Here is a 15,625-nt window from a genome sequence, read left to right as displayed (position 1 = left end):
ACCTCAATATATAGCCCCAGGGGCTATATATGAGGTAAATACCCCTGCCAGAATTCCATAAAAAATGGGAGAATAGGCCGCAAAAAAGGGGCGGAGCCTATCTCCTCAGCACACTGGCGCTATTTTCCCTCACAGCTCCGCTGGAAGGAAGCTCCCTAGCTCTCCCCTGCAGTCTACAAAGGGTTAATAAAGAGAGGGGGGGCACTAAATTTAGGCGCAGTATACATTATATATAAAAACAGCAGCTATAGGGGACATAACTCAGTTAGTCCCTGCATTATATAGCGCTCTGGTGTGTGCTGGCATACTCTCACTCTGTCCCCCCAAAGGGCTTTTGTGGGTCCTGTCCTCGTTTAGAGCATTCCCTGTGTGTCTGCGGTGTGTCGGTACGGCTGTGTCGACATGTTGAATGAGGAGGCTTATATGGTGACGGAACAGAGGCCGATATATGTGATGTCGCCCCCTGTGGGGCCGACACCAGAGTGGATGGATAGGTGAAAGGTATTAACCGACAGTGTCAACTCCTTACATAAAAGGGTGGATGACGTAACAGCTGTGGGACAGCCGGCTTCGCAGCCCGCGCCTGCCCAGGCGTCTCAAAGGCCATCAAAAACGCCCGCTCTCTCAGATGGCAGACACAGATGTCGACACGGAGTCTGACTCCAGTGTCGACAAGGTGGAGACATATACACAATCCACTAGGAACATCCGTGACTTGATCCCGGCAATAAAAAATGTGTTATACATTTCTGACTTTAACCCAAGCACCTCTAAAAATGGGTTTTAGGTTTGGGGAGAAAAAACAGGCAGTGTTTTGTTCCCCCATCAGATGAATAAATGAAGTGTGTGAAAAGCGTGGGTTCCCCCGTTAAGAAACTGGTAATTTATAAAAAGTTACTGATGGCGTACCCTTTCCCGCCAGGAGGATAAGTTACGCTGGGAGATATCCCCTAGGGTGGATAAGGCGCTCACACGTTTGTCAAAAAAAGGTGGCACTGCCGTCTTAGGATACGGCCACTTTAATAGGTACCTGTTGATAAAAAACAGGAGGCTATCCTGAAGTCTGTATTTACACACTCAGGTACTAGACTGAGACCTGCAGATAGTGCTGCTGCAGCGTGGTCGGTGACCGTGTCAAACAGGGATACTAGTTGGCAAACATAAAAACATATTAAAGACGTCGTCTTATATATGGGGGATGCACAGAGGGATATTTTGCCGGCTGGCATCCAAAATAAATGTAATGTCCATTCTGTCAGGAGGGTATTAGAGACCTGTCACTGGACAGGTGATGCTGACTTAAAAAGCGCATAGAGAGCCTTGTAAGGGTGAGGAATTATTTGGGGATGGTCTCTGGGACCTCGTATCCACAGCAACTGCTGGGAAGAAATAATTTTACCTCAGGTTTCCTCACAGACAAAGGTACAGTCCTTTCGGCTTCGGAAAAGCAAGCGGGTCAAATGGCGCTTCCTTTCTGTACAGAGACAAGGGTAGAGGGAAAAAGCTGCACCAGTCAGCCTGTTCCCAGAATCAAGATTCTTCCCCCGCCTCCTGTGAGTCCACACCATGACGCGGGTGCACCACAGGTGTAGCCTGGTACGGGGGGGGGGGGGCCGTCTCAAAAATTTCAGCAATTAGTGGGCTCGCTCACAGGTGGATCCCTGTTGCTTTCAAGTAGTATTTCAGGGGTACAAGCTGGAATTCGAGATGTCTCCCCCCAGCCGTTTCCTAAAATATGCCTTGCTGACAACTCCCTCAGGCAGGGAGGCTGTGCTAGAGGCAATTAATAAGCGGTATTCCCAGCAGGTGATACTCAAGGTGCCCCTACTTCAACAAGGACGGGGTTACTATTCCACACGTGTTGGGGTACCGAGACCGCATGGTTCGGTGTGACCCATTTTATATTTAAAATCCTTGAACACATACATAAAAAAATTCAAGTTCAAGATGGAATCGCTCAGGGCGATTATTGCAAGCCTGGACGAGGGGGATTACATGGTATCCCGGGACATCAAAGATGCTTACCTGCATGTCCCCATTTACCATCCTCGCCAGGAGTACCTCAGATTTGTGGTACAGGATTACCATTACCAAGTCCAGACACTGCCGTTTGGACTGTACATGGCACCGAGGGTGTTTTATCAAGGTAATGGCCGAAATGATGATACTCCTTCGAAAAAAGGGAGTTGTAATTATCCCGTACTTGGACAATCTCGTTATAAGGGCGAGGTCCAAGGAGCAGTTGGTAGTCGGGGTAGCACTATTTTGGAAAGTGCTACAACAGCATGGTTGGATTCTAAACAGTCCAAAGTCACAGCTGGTTCCTATGACACGTCTACTGTTCCTGGGGATGGTTCTGGACATAAACCAGAAATAGTGTTTCTCCCGGAGGAGAAAGCCAAGGAGTTGTCATCTCTAGTCAGAGACCTCCTGAAGCCAAAATAGGTAGCGGTGCATCATTGCACGCGAGTCCTGGGAAAAATGGTAGCTTCCTACGAAGCAATCCCATTAGGCAGGTTCCATACAATAACTTTTCAGAGGGACCTGTTGGACAAGTGGTCCGGATCGCATCTTCCGATGCATAGGCTGATAACCCTGTCTCCAAGGACCAGGGTATCTCTACTGTGGTGGCTGCAGAGTGCCCATCTTCAAGAGGGCCGCAGGTTCGGCATACAGGACTAGGTCCTAGTGACCATGGATTCCAGCCTTTGAGGCTGGGGGGCAGTCACACAGGGAAGAAACTTCCAGGGACTTTGGTCAAGTCAGGTTATTTCCCTACACATAAATATTCTGGACCTGAGGGCCATTTACAATGCCCTGAGGCCGGCAAGGCCTCTGCTTCAAAACCAGCCGGTACTGATCCAATCAGACAACATCACGGCAGTCGCCTATGTAAACCAACAGGGCGGCACAAGAAGCAGGATGGCGATGGCAGAAGCCACAAGGATTCTCCGATAGGCGGAAAATCATGTGTTAGCACTGTCAGCAGTGTTCGTTCCCGGAGTGGAAAACTGGGAAGCAGATCTTCTCAACAGATACGACCTCCACCCGGGAGAATGGGGACTTCCTCCAGAAGTCTTCCAATAGGATTGTACACCATTGGGAAAGGCCACAGGTGGACATGATGGCGTCCCGCCTCAACAAAGAGCTATAAAAGATATTGCACCAGGTCAAGGGACCCTCAGGCGATAGCTATGGACGCTCTGGTAACACCGTGGGTGTACCAGTCGGTTTATGTGTTCTCCCCTCTGCCTCTCATACCAAAGGTACTGAGAATAATAAGAAGGCGAGGAGTAAGAACGATACTCGTGGATGGCCAAGAAGAGCTTGGTACCCAGAACTTCAAGAATTTATATCAGAGGACCCATGGCCTCTGCCACTCAGACAGGACCTGCGGCAGCAGGGGCCCTGTCTGTTCCAAGACTTACCGCGGCTGCGTTTGACAGCATGGCGGTTGAACGCCGGATCCTGAAGGAAAAGGGCATTCCGGAGGAAGTCATTCCTACGCTTACTAAAGCCAGGAAAGAGGTTACAGCAACTCATTATCACCGCATATGGCGAAAATATGTTGCATGGTGTGAGGCCGAAAGGGCCCCAACAGAGGAATTTCAACTAGGTCGATTTCTGCATTTCCTGCAAGCAGGAGTGACTATGGGCCTTAAATTGGGTTCCATTAAGGTACAGATCTCGGCTCTGTCGATTTTCTTTCAAAAAGAACTAGCTTCAGTACCTGAAGTTCAGACATTTATAAAAGGAGTGCTGCATAGTCAGCCCCCGTTTGTGCCTCCTGTGGCACCTTGGGATCTCAACGTGGTGTTGAGTTTCTTAAAATCACATTGGTTTGAACCACTAAAAACCGTGGATCTGAAATATCTCACGTGGAAGGTGGTTATGTTATTGGCCTTGGCTTCTGCCAGGCGAGTATCAGAATTGGCGGCTTTGTCTTGTAAAAGCCCTTATTTGATTTTCCATATGGATAGGGCAGAATTGAGGACTCGTCCCCAGTTTCTCCCAAAGGTGGTGTCAGCGTTTCACCTGAACCAGCCTATTGTGGTGCCTGCGGCTACTAGGGACTTGGAGGACTCCAAGTTGCTAGACGTTGTCAGGGCACTGAAAATATATGTTTCCAGAACGGCTAGAGTCAGAAAATCTGACTCGCTGTTTATCCTATATGCACCTAACAAGCTGGGTGCTCCTGCTTCTAAGCAGACTATTGCTCGTTGGATTTGTAGTATAATTCAGCTTGCACATACTGTGGCAGGCCTGCCACAGCCAAAATCTGTAAATGCCCATTCCACAAGGAAGGTGGGCTCATCTTGGGCGGCTGCCCGAGGGGTCTCGGCTTTACAACTTTGCCGAGCAGCTACTTGGTCAGGGGCAAACACGTTTGCAAAATTCTACAAATTTGATACCCTGGCTGAGGAGGACCTGGAGTTCTCTCATTCGGTGCTGCAGAGTCATCCGCACTCTCCCGCCCGTTTGGGAGCTTTGGTATAATCCCCATGGTCCTTACGGAGTTCCCAGCATCCACTAGGACGTCAGAGAAAATAAGAATTTACTCACCGGTAATTCTATTTCTCGTAGTCCGTAGTGGATGCTGGGCGCCCATCCCAAGTGCGGTTTATCTGCAATACTTGTAAATAGTTATTGTTAACTAAATCGGGTTATTGTTGAGCCATCTGTTGAGAGGCTCTATTGTTTCATACTGTTAACTGTGTTTCATATCACGAGTTGTACGGTGTGATTGGTGTGGCTGGTATGAGTCTTACCCGGGATTCAAAATCCTTCCTTATTGTGTACGCTCGTCCGGGCACGGTACCTAACTGAGGCTTGGAGGAGGGTCATAGTGGGAGGAGCCAGTGCACACCAGGTAGTCTAAGATCTTTCTGGAGTGCCCAGCCTCCTTCGGAGCCCGCTATTCCCCATGGTCCTTACGGAGTTCCCAGCATCCACTACGGACTACGAGAAATAGAATTACCGGTGAGTAAATTCTTATTAAATCTCTTTAATTACTTTGTGTTAATTTACACCTGACGACCACCATATGTCTGCAGTTGTCCTTTATTGCATAAACCTGTGGTATCCTGTGTCATTGCAGAATGGCGGCTCGTCGTGTCCTGAGGGCTGTGCTGGTGGATCTCAGTGGCACTCTCCATATTGAGGATACCGCTGTTCCTGGGGCTCAGGAGGCACTGAGAAGGTAAGTGGCCTGTGTAAATACATTATAAGGTGATCACGTTATTTGCATACACGTTTTTATTCATTAGTTCAATGTGATGTACAAGTTGCGGATGAGGTCCTGCAGGGGAATTATCTCTCTCCCAGGGTTCCCTCATCTACAGTTTGATAAATACATTTCAAGGAGAAAAATATACATTTCCTGAATCTAGTTCCAACAGCTGTTCTGTAATCTGGGTCAATGTGTGGTGATTTGGGCTTCATGTTAATGCCATGTCTAGATCCAGGATCTGTCCGTGTGAGTCCTCATGGCCTGTGACCTACAGGATAACAGCAGAGGTTCCTACTATACGCCTAGTTGAACATTATGGGGCTCATTCAGAGGTGTGCGCAGGTGCGTCTGCCTGTCTGCAGCTTTATACAGATGGCGCTACAAGGCCCTTCCCTGGTGTATGAATGCATAAGGACTGAGACGCCCACTGCCACCTCCTGTACGTGCTGTAATACTGACGCCACCATCTGTGGCATCATCGAAACATGCACCAGCACTCCTATGTGAACGACTGAACGCCTGTCTCTGCAAACACTTCAGCGACAGGCCCGTGACACTCCAGTACCACGCCATAACAGGGGCAATCTCCGTGCATCTCAATCTCAACAGTGCCTTTGTGCGTACACGTTGTGTAACACTTGCACTGTAACAGGATTGTATGGATTTACGTTCACGCACAGTAGCAAAATAATCTGGGAAATTGTGGGTATGGAAATGCCATGGCACCGGAGGAGACAGGACGCAGGGAGTTGGGACGGCTGCGGGGACTGCAGGCTGAGGCTGGGCCTCCATTGCACACAGACAGCCGGAGAGACCCTGGGCGCTCTGTCATGTCTATCAGTGAGTTCCTGTAAAAACAGGATGACCCCCCCACCCCTTCCTCAGCCTGCACTGTATGGGAGTAGCTAGGCCCCCCGTGTAACAGTCACACCGGGCATCTTCTGCAGCCTCACTTGTCACTACCGGGCTGCCGCTCCCCTGCTGTGCCGCTGGGTGTATGGGGGTGGCAGGGCACAGCAACTTTGGCTCCCCTGACCCATAAATCCGCCTCTGCCTGTCACTACTGTTTATTGGTCCTTCTTTTCATGACATGGATACAGTTTTCAGGCAGAAGGAGAGTGGCCTATCAGGAAAGGGGCGTATCATGGTCGTGGCCTTGAGTTTGTTTGTTTTGTTTGTTTATTACCTCTTTTGGGATCCCAGAACAATAGCACACTGACACTTTGTGCTCCCAGAACACAATAGCACACTGACACTCTGGCCTCCCAGTACAATAGCACACTGACACTTTGTGCTCCCAGTACAATAGCACACTGACACTCTGGCCTCCCAGAACAATAGCACACTGACACTCTGGCCTCCCAGAACAATAGTACACTGACACTTTGGGTTCCCAGAACAATAGCACACTGACACTTTGGGTTCCCAGAACAATAGCACACGGACACTTTGGGCTCCCAGAACAATAGCACACTGACACTTTGGGTTCCCAGAACAATAGCACACGGACACTTTGGGTTCCCAGAACAATAGCACACGGACACTTTGGGCTCCCAGAACAATAGCACACTGACACTTTGGGTTCCCAGAACAATAGCACACGGACACTCTGGCCTCCCAGAACAATAGCACACTGACACTTTGGGTTCCCAGAACAATAGCACACGGACACTTTGGGTTCCCAGAACAATAGCACACTGACACTTTGGGCTCCCAGAACAATGGTACACTGACACTTAGTGTGCTATTGTGTTCTGGGAGCCCAAAGTGTCAGTGTACCATTGTTCTGGGAGCCCAAAGTGTCAGTGTGCTATTGTTCTGGGAACCCAAAGTGTCCGTGTGCTATTGTTCTGGGAACCCAAAGTGTCAGTGTGCTATTGTTCTGGGAGGCCAGAGTGTCAGTGTGCTATTGTTCTGGGAGGCCAGAGTGTCCGTGTGCTATTGTTCTGGGAACCCAAAGTGTCAGTGTGCTATTGTGTTCTGGGAGCCCAGACACTTTGGGTTCCCAGAACAATAGCACACTGACACTTTGGGCTCCCAGAACAATGGTACACTGACACTCTGGCCTCCCAGAACAATAGCACACTGACACTCTGGCCTCCCAGAACAATAGCACACTGACACTTTGGGTTCCCAGAACAATAGCACACTGACACTCTGGCCTCCCAGTACAATAGCACACTGACACTTTGGGCTCACAGAACAATAGCACACTGACACTCTGGCCTCCCAGTACAATAGCACACTGACACTTTGTGCTCCCAGAACAATAGCACACTGACACTCTGGCCTCCCAGAACAATAGCACACTGACACTCTGGCCTCCCAGAACAATAGCACACTGACACTTTGTGCTCCCAGAACAATAGCACACTGACACTATGGCCTCCCAGAACAATAGCACACGGACACTTTGGGCTCCCAGAACAATAGCACACGGACACTTTGGGCTCCCAGAACAATAGCACACTGACACTCTGGCCTCCCAGTGCAATAGCACACTGACACTCTGGCCTCCCAGTACAATAGCACACTGACACTATGGCCTCCCAGAACAATAGGACACTGACACTATGGCCTCCCAGAACAATAGCACACGGACACTTTGGGCTCCCAGAACAATAGCACACGGACACTTTGGGCTCTCAGAACAATGGCACACTGACACTTTGGGCTCTCAGAACAATAGCACACTGACACTTTGGGCTCTCAGAACAATGGCACACTGACACTTTGGGCTCCCAGAACAATAGCACACTGACACTTTGGGCTCTCAGAACAATGGCACACTGACACTTTGGGCTCCCAGAACAATAGTACACTGACACTTTGGGCTCTCAGAACAATGGCACACTGACACTTTGGGCTCTCAGAACAATGGCACACTGACACTTTGGGCTCCCAGAACACAATAGCACACTGACACTTTGTGCTCCCAGAACAATAGCACACTGACACTTTGGGCTCCCAGAACAATAGCACACTGACACTTTGGGCTCCCAGAACAATAGCACACTGACACTCTGGCCTCCCAGCACAATAGTACACTGACACTTTGTGCTCCCAGAACAATAGCACACTGACACTTTGGGCTCCCAGAACAATAGCACACTGACACTCTGGCCTCCCAGCACAATAGTACACTGACACTTTGTGCTCCCAGAACAATAGCACACTGACACTTTGGGTACTAGAACAATAGCACACTGACACTTTGGCCTCCCAGAACAATAGTACACTGACACTTTGGGTACTAGAACAATAGCACACTGACACTTTGGCCTCCCAGAACCATAGCACACTGACACTTTGGGTACTAGAACAATAGCACACTGACACTTTGGCCTCCCAGAACAATAGGACACTGACACTTTGGGTACTTGAACAATAGCACACTGACACTTTGGCCTCCCAGAACAATAGCACACTGACACTTTGGCCTCCCAGAACAATAGGACACTGACACTTTGGCCTCTCAGAACAATAGGACACTGACACTTTGGGTACTAGAACAATAGCACACTGACACTTTGGCCTCCCAGAACAATAGGACACTGACACTTTGGCCTCCCAGAACAATAGGACACTGACACTTTGGGTACTAGAACAATAGCACACTGACACTATGGGCTCCCAAAACAATAGGACACTGACACTTTGGGTACTAGAACAATAGCTCACTGACACTTTGGGGTCCCAACTAAGAAAATATTTTTAGTTCTCTCTACTACTTGAAATTTTCACAGGCCTGTTGCCAGAACATTTGCCAGTCGGCTAGATTGTGTGGAATTATTAGCACAAGGCCATCTGGGAGTGTTGATGAGAAGTTTTTAATAACTTTTTGACTCTTTGACAGTATGTAGGCTGGATCTAGTTTGTCCGTCTCTCTCTCCCCCTCCTCCTCTCTAGGTTGCGGGATGCTCCTGTTGTGATACGCTTTGTCACGAACACCACCAAGGAGTGTAAGAGGACCCTGCTGGAGAGACTCCGGAGGCTGCACTTTGATATAGATGAGGACGAGATCTTCACCTCTCTGACCGCAGCGAGGAACCTGGTTGAGCAGAGCAGCGTCCGGCCCATGCTGCTGGTAGATGATAGTGCACTCCCTGATTTTCAAGGTACTGAGCTAATTCTCTTTATCTGCTTTCATAGCTGTGTGTGAAGTGCCCCCAAACTTGGTCCAACTGGTTTGAGCATTTCAGTGTCTTGTTACAACTGTTTGGCTGCCTGTATGTAATTATACTCTTTGTATTATATTCTGTCCTTATGGAAGCAATGAACCACTTTATCAGGCAGGCATTGGAACACATGAAGCCCCATGGGGTACAGAGAGGGGTGCAGGGAGACAGGGCAGCAGAAAGCTCAGTGTCCTCTACACTATACGCTGATGGCAATCTGGAAACATTAGTTTATTACCTGCCAGTATGCCGGATGCATATTATTGGAAGCTGTTAGTAACTATTTCTCTTACGTCCTAGAGGATGCTGGGGACTCCGTAAGGACCATGGGGTAAAGACGGGCTCCGCAGGAGATAGGGCACCTAAAAAGAACTTTGACTATGGGTGTGCACTGGCTCCTCCCTCTATGCCCCTCCTCCAGACCTAAGTTAGATCTTGTGCCCAGAGGAGAATGGGTGCACTGCAGAGAGCTCTCCAGAGTTTTCTGTGGAAAAGGAATTTTGTTAGGTTTTTTATTTTCAGGGAATCCTGTTGGCAACAGGAGAGAGAAGCAGAGCTGGCTTGTCAAGTTGGGCACTGCTTCTAAGGTTACTGGACACCATTAGCTCCAGAGGGAGTCGGAACACAGGTCTCACCTGGAGTTCGTCCCGGAGCCGCGCCGCTGTCCTCCTCACAGATGCCGAAGATAGAAGCCGGATGAGAAGGCAGAAGACATCTTAGGCGGCAGAAGACATCAGATCTTCATGAGGTAAGGCGCGCAGTGGTAAGCTGCGCGCCATTGCTCCCAGTCTCTCACACACAGAGCAGCACTGAAGGGTGCAGGGCGCAGGGGGGGGCGCCCTGGGCAGCAATAAACCTCACATTTGGGCACATGCAGATTGATTAGGCTGCGGAGGCAGTAAATCTATGATCCCCCGCCATTTTAATTGAAAAATCACTGGGACCGAAGCCCGCCGTCGGGTGGGCGGGGCTTGATCCTCAGCACTAACCAGCGCCATTTTCTCCACAGAAGCTGCATGAGGAAAACGCTGGTTCCCTGGTCTCTCCCCTGCTGAACTTCACAGGCTGGAAAAAGAGGAGGGGGGCACATTAGCGACGCAGTGAGTGGGAATTGGTACATTATATATAGAAAAGCGCTATCTGGACATATTTTTTCCAGTGTTTTTAAGCGCTGGTGTGTGCTGGCATACTCTCTCTCTGTCTCTCCTTAGGGCCTGGTTGGGGTTTTGTCCCCTTATAGGTTAATCCCTGTGTGTGTGGGGTGTCGGTACGTGCGTGTCGACATGTCTGAGGCGGAAGGCTTCTCCAAGGAGGAGGTGGAGCAAATGAGTGGTGTGTCCCCGTCGGTTGTGCCGACTCCAGATTGGATGGACATGTGGCATATGTTGAATGCAAGTGTGGCATCTTTACATAAAAGGCTTGATAAGGCTGAATTAGGGGGGACATCAGGGGGTCAATCCTCGGATTGGACCGACTCGCAGGGCCCGTCGGGGTCTCAAAAGCGTCCCTTAACACAAGACACTACTACCGACACGGATTCTGATTCCAGTGTCGACTACGACGAAGTAAAATTGCACCCTAGGGTGACTAAAACCATTCAGTGTATGATTGTGGCAATAAGGGATGTGTTGCATATTGTGGATGAACCCTCTGTCCCCGACACAAGGGTACACATGTTTAAGGAAAAGAAACATATTATTAATTTTCCCACATCTCATGAATTAAATGAATTCTTTGGAAAAGCTTGGGAGACTCCGGAAAAGAGACCGCAGATCCCCAAAAGAATTTATATGGCATACCCCTTCCCTAAGCAGGACAGGGAGATTTGGGAATCACCCCCCACTGTGGACAAGGCCCTGACGCACCTGTCCAAGAAAGTGGCGCTACCGTCTCCTGACACAGCGGCCCTTAAGGACCCTGCAGATCGCAGGCAAGAAACTACCTTAAAGTGTATTTATTCTCATACGGGTGCTGTGCTAAGGCCGACAATTGCGTCGGCATGGGTGTGTAGCGCAACTGCAGCTTGGACAGATGAGCTGACAGATCAATTTGATAATATGGATAAGGATACTATATTCTTAACTCTAGCCCATATAAAAGACGCAGTCTTATTTATGAGGGATGCTCAAAGGGACATTGGATTGCTAGCTTCTAGGGCCAATGCCATGTCTATCTCAGCGAGAAGATCCTTATGGACTCGCCAATGGACGGGTGATGCGGATTCCAAAAAACATATGGAAGTACTACCCTATAAGGGTGATGTATTGTTTGGGGATGGGCTGACGGACCTGGTTTCCACAGCTACAGCAGGTAAATCAAATTTTTTACCATATATTCCCCAACAGCAAAAGAAAGTAACACCCTATCAGATGCAGTCCTTTCGGTCGCACAAGTCCAGAAGAGGTCGGGGATCCTCTTTCCTCGCCAGAGGTAAGGGCAGAGGCAAAAGAGCACCTGCTTCGGCAGGTGCCCAGGAACAAAAGTCCTCCCCAGCTGCTCCAAAACCCACAGCATGACGCTGGGGCTCCCCTGAGGGAGTCCGCACCGGTGGGGGCACGTCTTCGACTTTTTAGTCAGGCCTGGGTCAGTTCAGACCTGAATCCCTGGGTGTTGGACATAGTTTCCCAGGGTTACAAATTGGAATTCGAGGAGGTGCCCCCGCGCCGATTTTTCAAATCGTCCCTACCAGCTTCCACATCGGAAAGGGATATAGTGTTAGCTGCAATTCGGACGCTGTGTATACAGCAAGTGATAATCAAGGTTCCCCTGCACCAGCAGGGAAGAGGGTACTACTCAACCCTATTTGTGGTCCCGAAACCGGACGGTTTGGTCAGACCTATTTTGAATCTGAAATCCCTAAACCTGTACATAAAAAGATTCAAATTCAAAATGGAATCTCTCAGAGCGATAATAGCCAACATGGAGGAAGGGGAGATTATGGTGTCTCTGGACATAAAGGATGCGTACCTTCATGTCCCCATATATGCCCCCCATCAGGAATACCTGAGATTCGCTGTACAGGATTGTCATTACCAATTTCAGACGTTGCCGTTTGGACTCTCCACGGCCCCGAGGATTTTCACCAAGATAATGGTGGAAATGGTGGTGGTCCTACGCAAGCATTGAGTCACAATTATCCCATATTTGTACGATCTCCTGATAAAAGCGAGATCAAGGGAGAAATTGCTGAGCAGTGTGGCGCTCTCTCTGAGAGTGCTCCAGCAACACGGTTGGATTCTAAATCTACCGAAGTCACAGTTGATTCCGATAACTCGACTACCGTTCCTAGGTATGATACTGGATACGGAACAAATGAAGGTCTTCCTCCCAATAGAGAAAGCCCAGGACATCCAGAACATGGTCAGAGACCTGCTAAAACCGAAAAGGGTGTCAGTTCACCAATGCACTCGAGTTCTGGGAAAAATGGTGGCGGCCTACGAGGCCATTCCCTTCGGAAGGTTCCATGCAAGGACTTTTCAATGGGACCTTCTGGACAAGTGGTCTGGGTCCCATCTGCACTTACATCGGAAAATAACTCTGTCCCCAGGGGCCAGAGTGTCCCTCCTGTGGTGGTTGCAAAGTGCTCACCTCCTGGAGGGTCGCAGGTTCGGAATTCAGGATTGGATCCTGGTTACCACGGACGCGAGCCTCCGAGGATGGGGAGCGGTCACACAGGGAAAAAATTTTCAGGGTCTTTGGTCAGACCAGGAGTCCTGTCTACACATCAATGTGTTGGAACTCAGGGCCATTTACAACGGCCTTCGACAAGCGGAGAGTCTTCTTCGAAACCTACCGGTTCTGATTCAATCAGACAATGTCACAACAGTGGCTCATGTGAACCGCCAAGGCGGGACAAGAAGCAGAGTCGCGATGGTGGAAGCCACAAGGATCCTTCGCTGGGCGGAAAATCATGTAAGCGCTCTGTCGGCTGTCTTCATTCCGGGAGTGGACAACTGAGAAGCAGACTTCCTCAGCAGACACGATCTCCATCCAGGAGAGTGGGGACTTCATCAAGAAGTCTTTGCAGACGTAACGTGTCTTTGGGGAACTCCTCAAATAGACATGAGGGCGTCACGCCTCAACAAAAAGCTTCGGAGGTTTTGTGCCAGGTCTCGGGACCCTCAGGCAGTAGCAGTAGAAGCTCTGGTAACACCGTGGGTGTTCAAATCGGTCTACGTGTTTCCTCCTCTTCCTCTCATCACAAAAGTTTTGAGGATCATAAGACGAAGAAGAGTACAGACGATACTCGTTGTCCCAGACTGGCCTCGAAGGGCCTGGTACTCGGATCTACAATAGATGCTCACAGGCGATCCCTGGCCTCTACCTCTCAGGGAAGACCTGTTGCAACAGGGGCCTTGTGTATTTTAAGACTTACCGCGGTTACGTTTGACGGCATGGCGGTTGAACGCCGAATCCTAGCGAAAAAGGGGATTCCGGAAGAGGTCATCCCTACTTTAATAAAGGCTAGGAAGGAGGTGACGGTAAAACATTATCACCGTATCTGGCGAAAGTATGTGTCTTGGTGTGAGTCCAAGAATGCGCCTACGGAAGATTTTCATCTGGGTCGTTTTCTCCACTTCCTACAGACAGGAGTGGATATGGGCCTGAAATTAGGCTCTGTTAAGGTACAGATTTCGGCCCTCTCGATTTTCTTTCAGAAGGAATTGGCTTCTCTTCCAGAAGTCCAGACGTTTGTAAAGGGAGTGCTGCACATCCAGCCCCTTTTTGTGCCTCCAGTGGCACCATGGGACTTGAACGTGGTGTTGCAGTTCTTAAAATCACACTTGTTTGAACCGCTTACCAAGGTTGAGTTGAAATTTCTTACCTGGAAGGTGGTCATGTTGTTGGCCTTGGCATCAGCAAGGCGAGTGTCTGAATTGGTGGCTTTGTCACACAAAAGCCCCTACTTGATTTTTCATGTGGATCGATCTGAATTGAGGACACGTCCGCAATTTTTGTCTAAAGTGGTTTCTTCATTCCATAAGAATCAACCTATTGTGGTGCCTGTGGCTACAAGTGACCTGGAGGATTCCAGATACCTGGATGTAGTCAGGGCCTTAAAGATTTATGTAGCCAGAACGGCTAAAATTAGGAAAACAGAGGCTCTGTTTGTCCTGTATGCTGCTAATAAGATTGGCGCACCTGCTTCGAAGCAGACTATTGCTCGCTGGATCTGTAATACGATTCAGCAGGCTCATTCTACGGCTGGATTGCCGGTACCAAATTCGGTTAAAGCCCATTCCACTAGGAAGGTGGGCTCTTCTTGGGCGGCTGCCCGAGGCGTCTCGGCATTACAGCTATGCCGAGCGGCGACTTGGTCGGGGTCAAACACTTTTGCTAAATTCTACAAGTTTGATACCCTGGCTGATGAGGACCTAGCGTTTGCTGAGTCGGTGCTGCAGAGTCATACGCACTCTCCCGCCCGATTGGATGCTTTGGTATAAACCCCATGGTCCTTACGGAGTCCCCAGCATCCTCTAGGACGTAAGAGAAAATAAGATTTTAAACCTACCGGTAAATCTATTTCTCCTAGTCTGTAGAGGATGCTGGGCGCCCGTCCCAGTGCGGAAACTCTGCAAGACTTGTATATAGTTGTTGCTTACATAAGGGTTATGTTACAGTTGGAATAGGTCTTGGACCGTTACTGTCGTTTGTTCATACTGTTAACTGGTTATGTATGTTCCAGGTTACATGGTATGATTGGTGTGGGCTGGTATGAATCTTGCCCTTGGATTGCTAAATCCTGCCTTGTATTGTCCATCTCCTCTGGGCACAGTTCTCTAACTGAGGTCTGGAGGAGGGGCATAGAGGGAGGAGCCAGTGCACACCCATAGTCAAAGTTCTTTTTAGGTGCCCTATCTCCTGCGGAGCCCGTCTATACCCCATGGTCCTTACGGAGTCCCCAGCATCCTCTACGGACTAGGAGAAATAGATTTACCGGTAGGTTTAAAATCTTATTTTTATTACTTTACTTCCCCCCGGCTGTAGATGGGAATGCCTGGGGCAGGATAAGGAGGCGATACAAGTTGGGTGCGGCAGCCCCCACTGACACAATTAGTTTTTGGGAACTCTGTAGCTCGGAGGTTAGTGGCTCTCTTCTTCCTCTTAGAGCGCGGAGTGGATTTTGCAGCCGCTGTTTCTTAGCATCGGATCCTGTACGCGGGGAAGTAAGTGCAGGGTACCAATGTTGGGGGGGAGAGTATATACTGGGTACTGG

General features: G+C 49.4%; 1 protein-coding gene across 3 annotated transcripts in view; it reads left to right on the top strand.

The window, feature by feature from the left end:
• HDHD2 (haloacid dehalogenase like hydrolase domain containing 2) overlaps nt 1-15,625 on the top strand; it is a 76,653-nt gene that overhangs the window by 11,677 nt on the left and 49,351 nt on the right. For all 3 annotated transcript variants that reach the window (XM_063958662.1, XM_063958643.1, XM_063958651.1), the window contains exons 2-3: nt 5,099-5,200; nt 9,140-9,348. In XM_063958662.1, the coding sequence (XP_063814732.1) occupies nt 5,100-5,200; nt 9,140-9,348 (310 nt within the window). In that variant the 5' untranslated portion in view covers nt 5,099. The remainder of the gene's footprint in view (nt 1-5,098; nt 5,201-9,139; nt 9,349-15,625) is intronic.

The sequence above is a fragment of the Pseudophryne corroboree genome, chromosome 1, assembly GCF_028390025.1.
Source record: "Pseudophryne corroboree isolate aPseCor3 chromosome 1, aPseCor3.hap2, whole genome shotgun sequence".
NCBI lineage: Eukaryota > Metazoa > Chordata > Amphibia > Anura > Myobatrachidae > Pseudophryne > Pseudophryne corroboree.
Note: the sequence above shows the minus strand (reverse complement) of the source record. Positions and strands in the feature narration are given on the sequence as shown.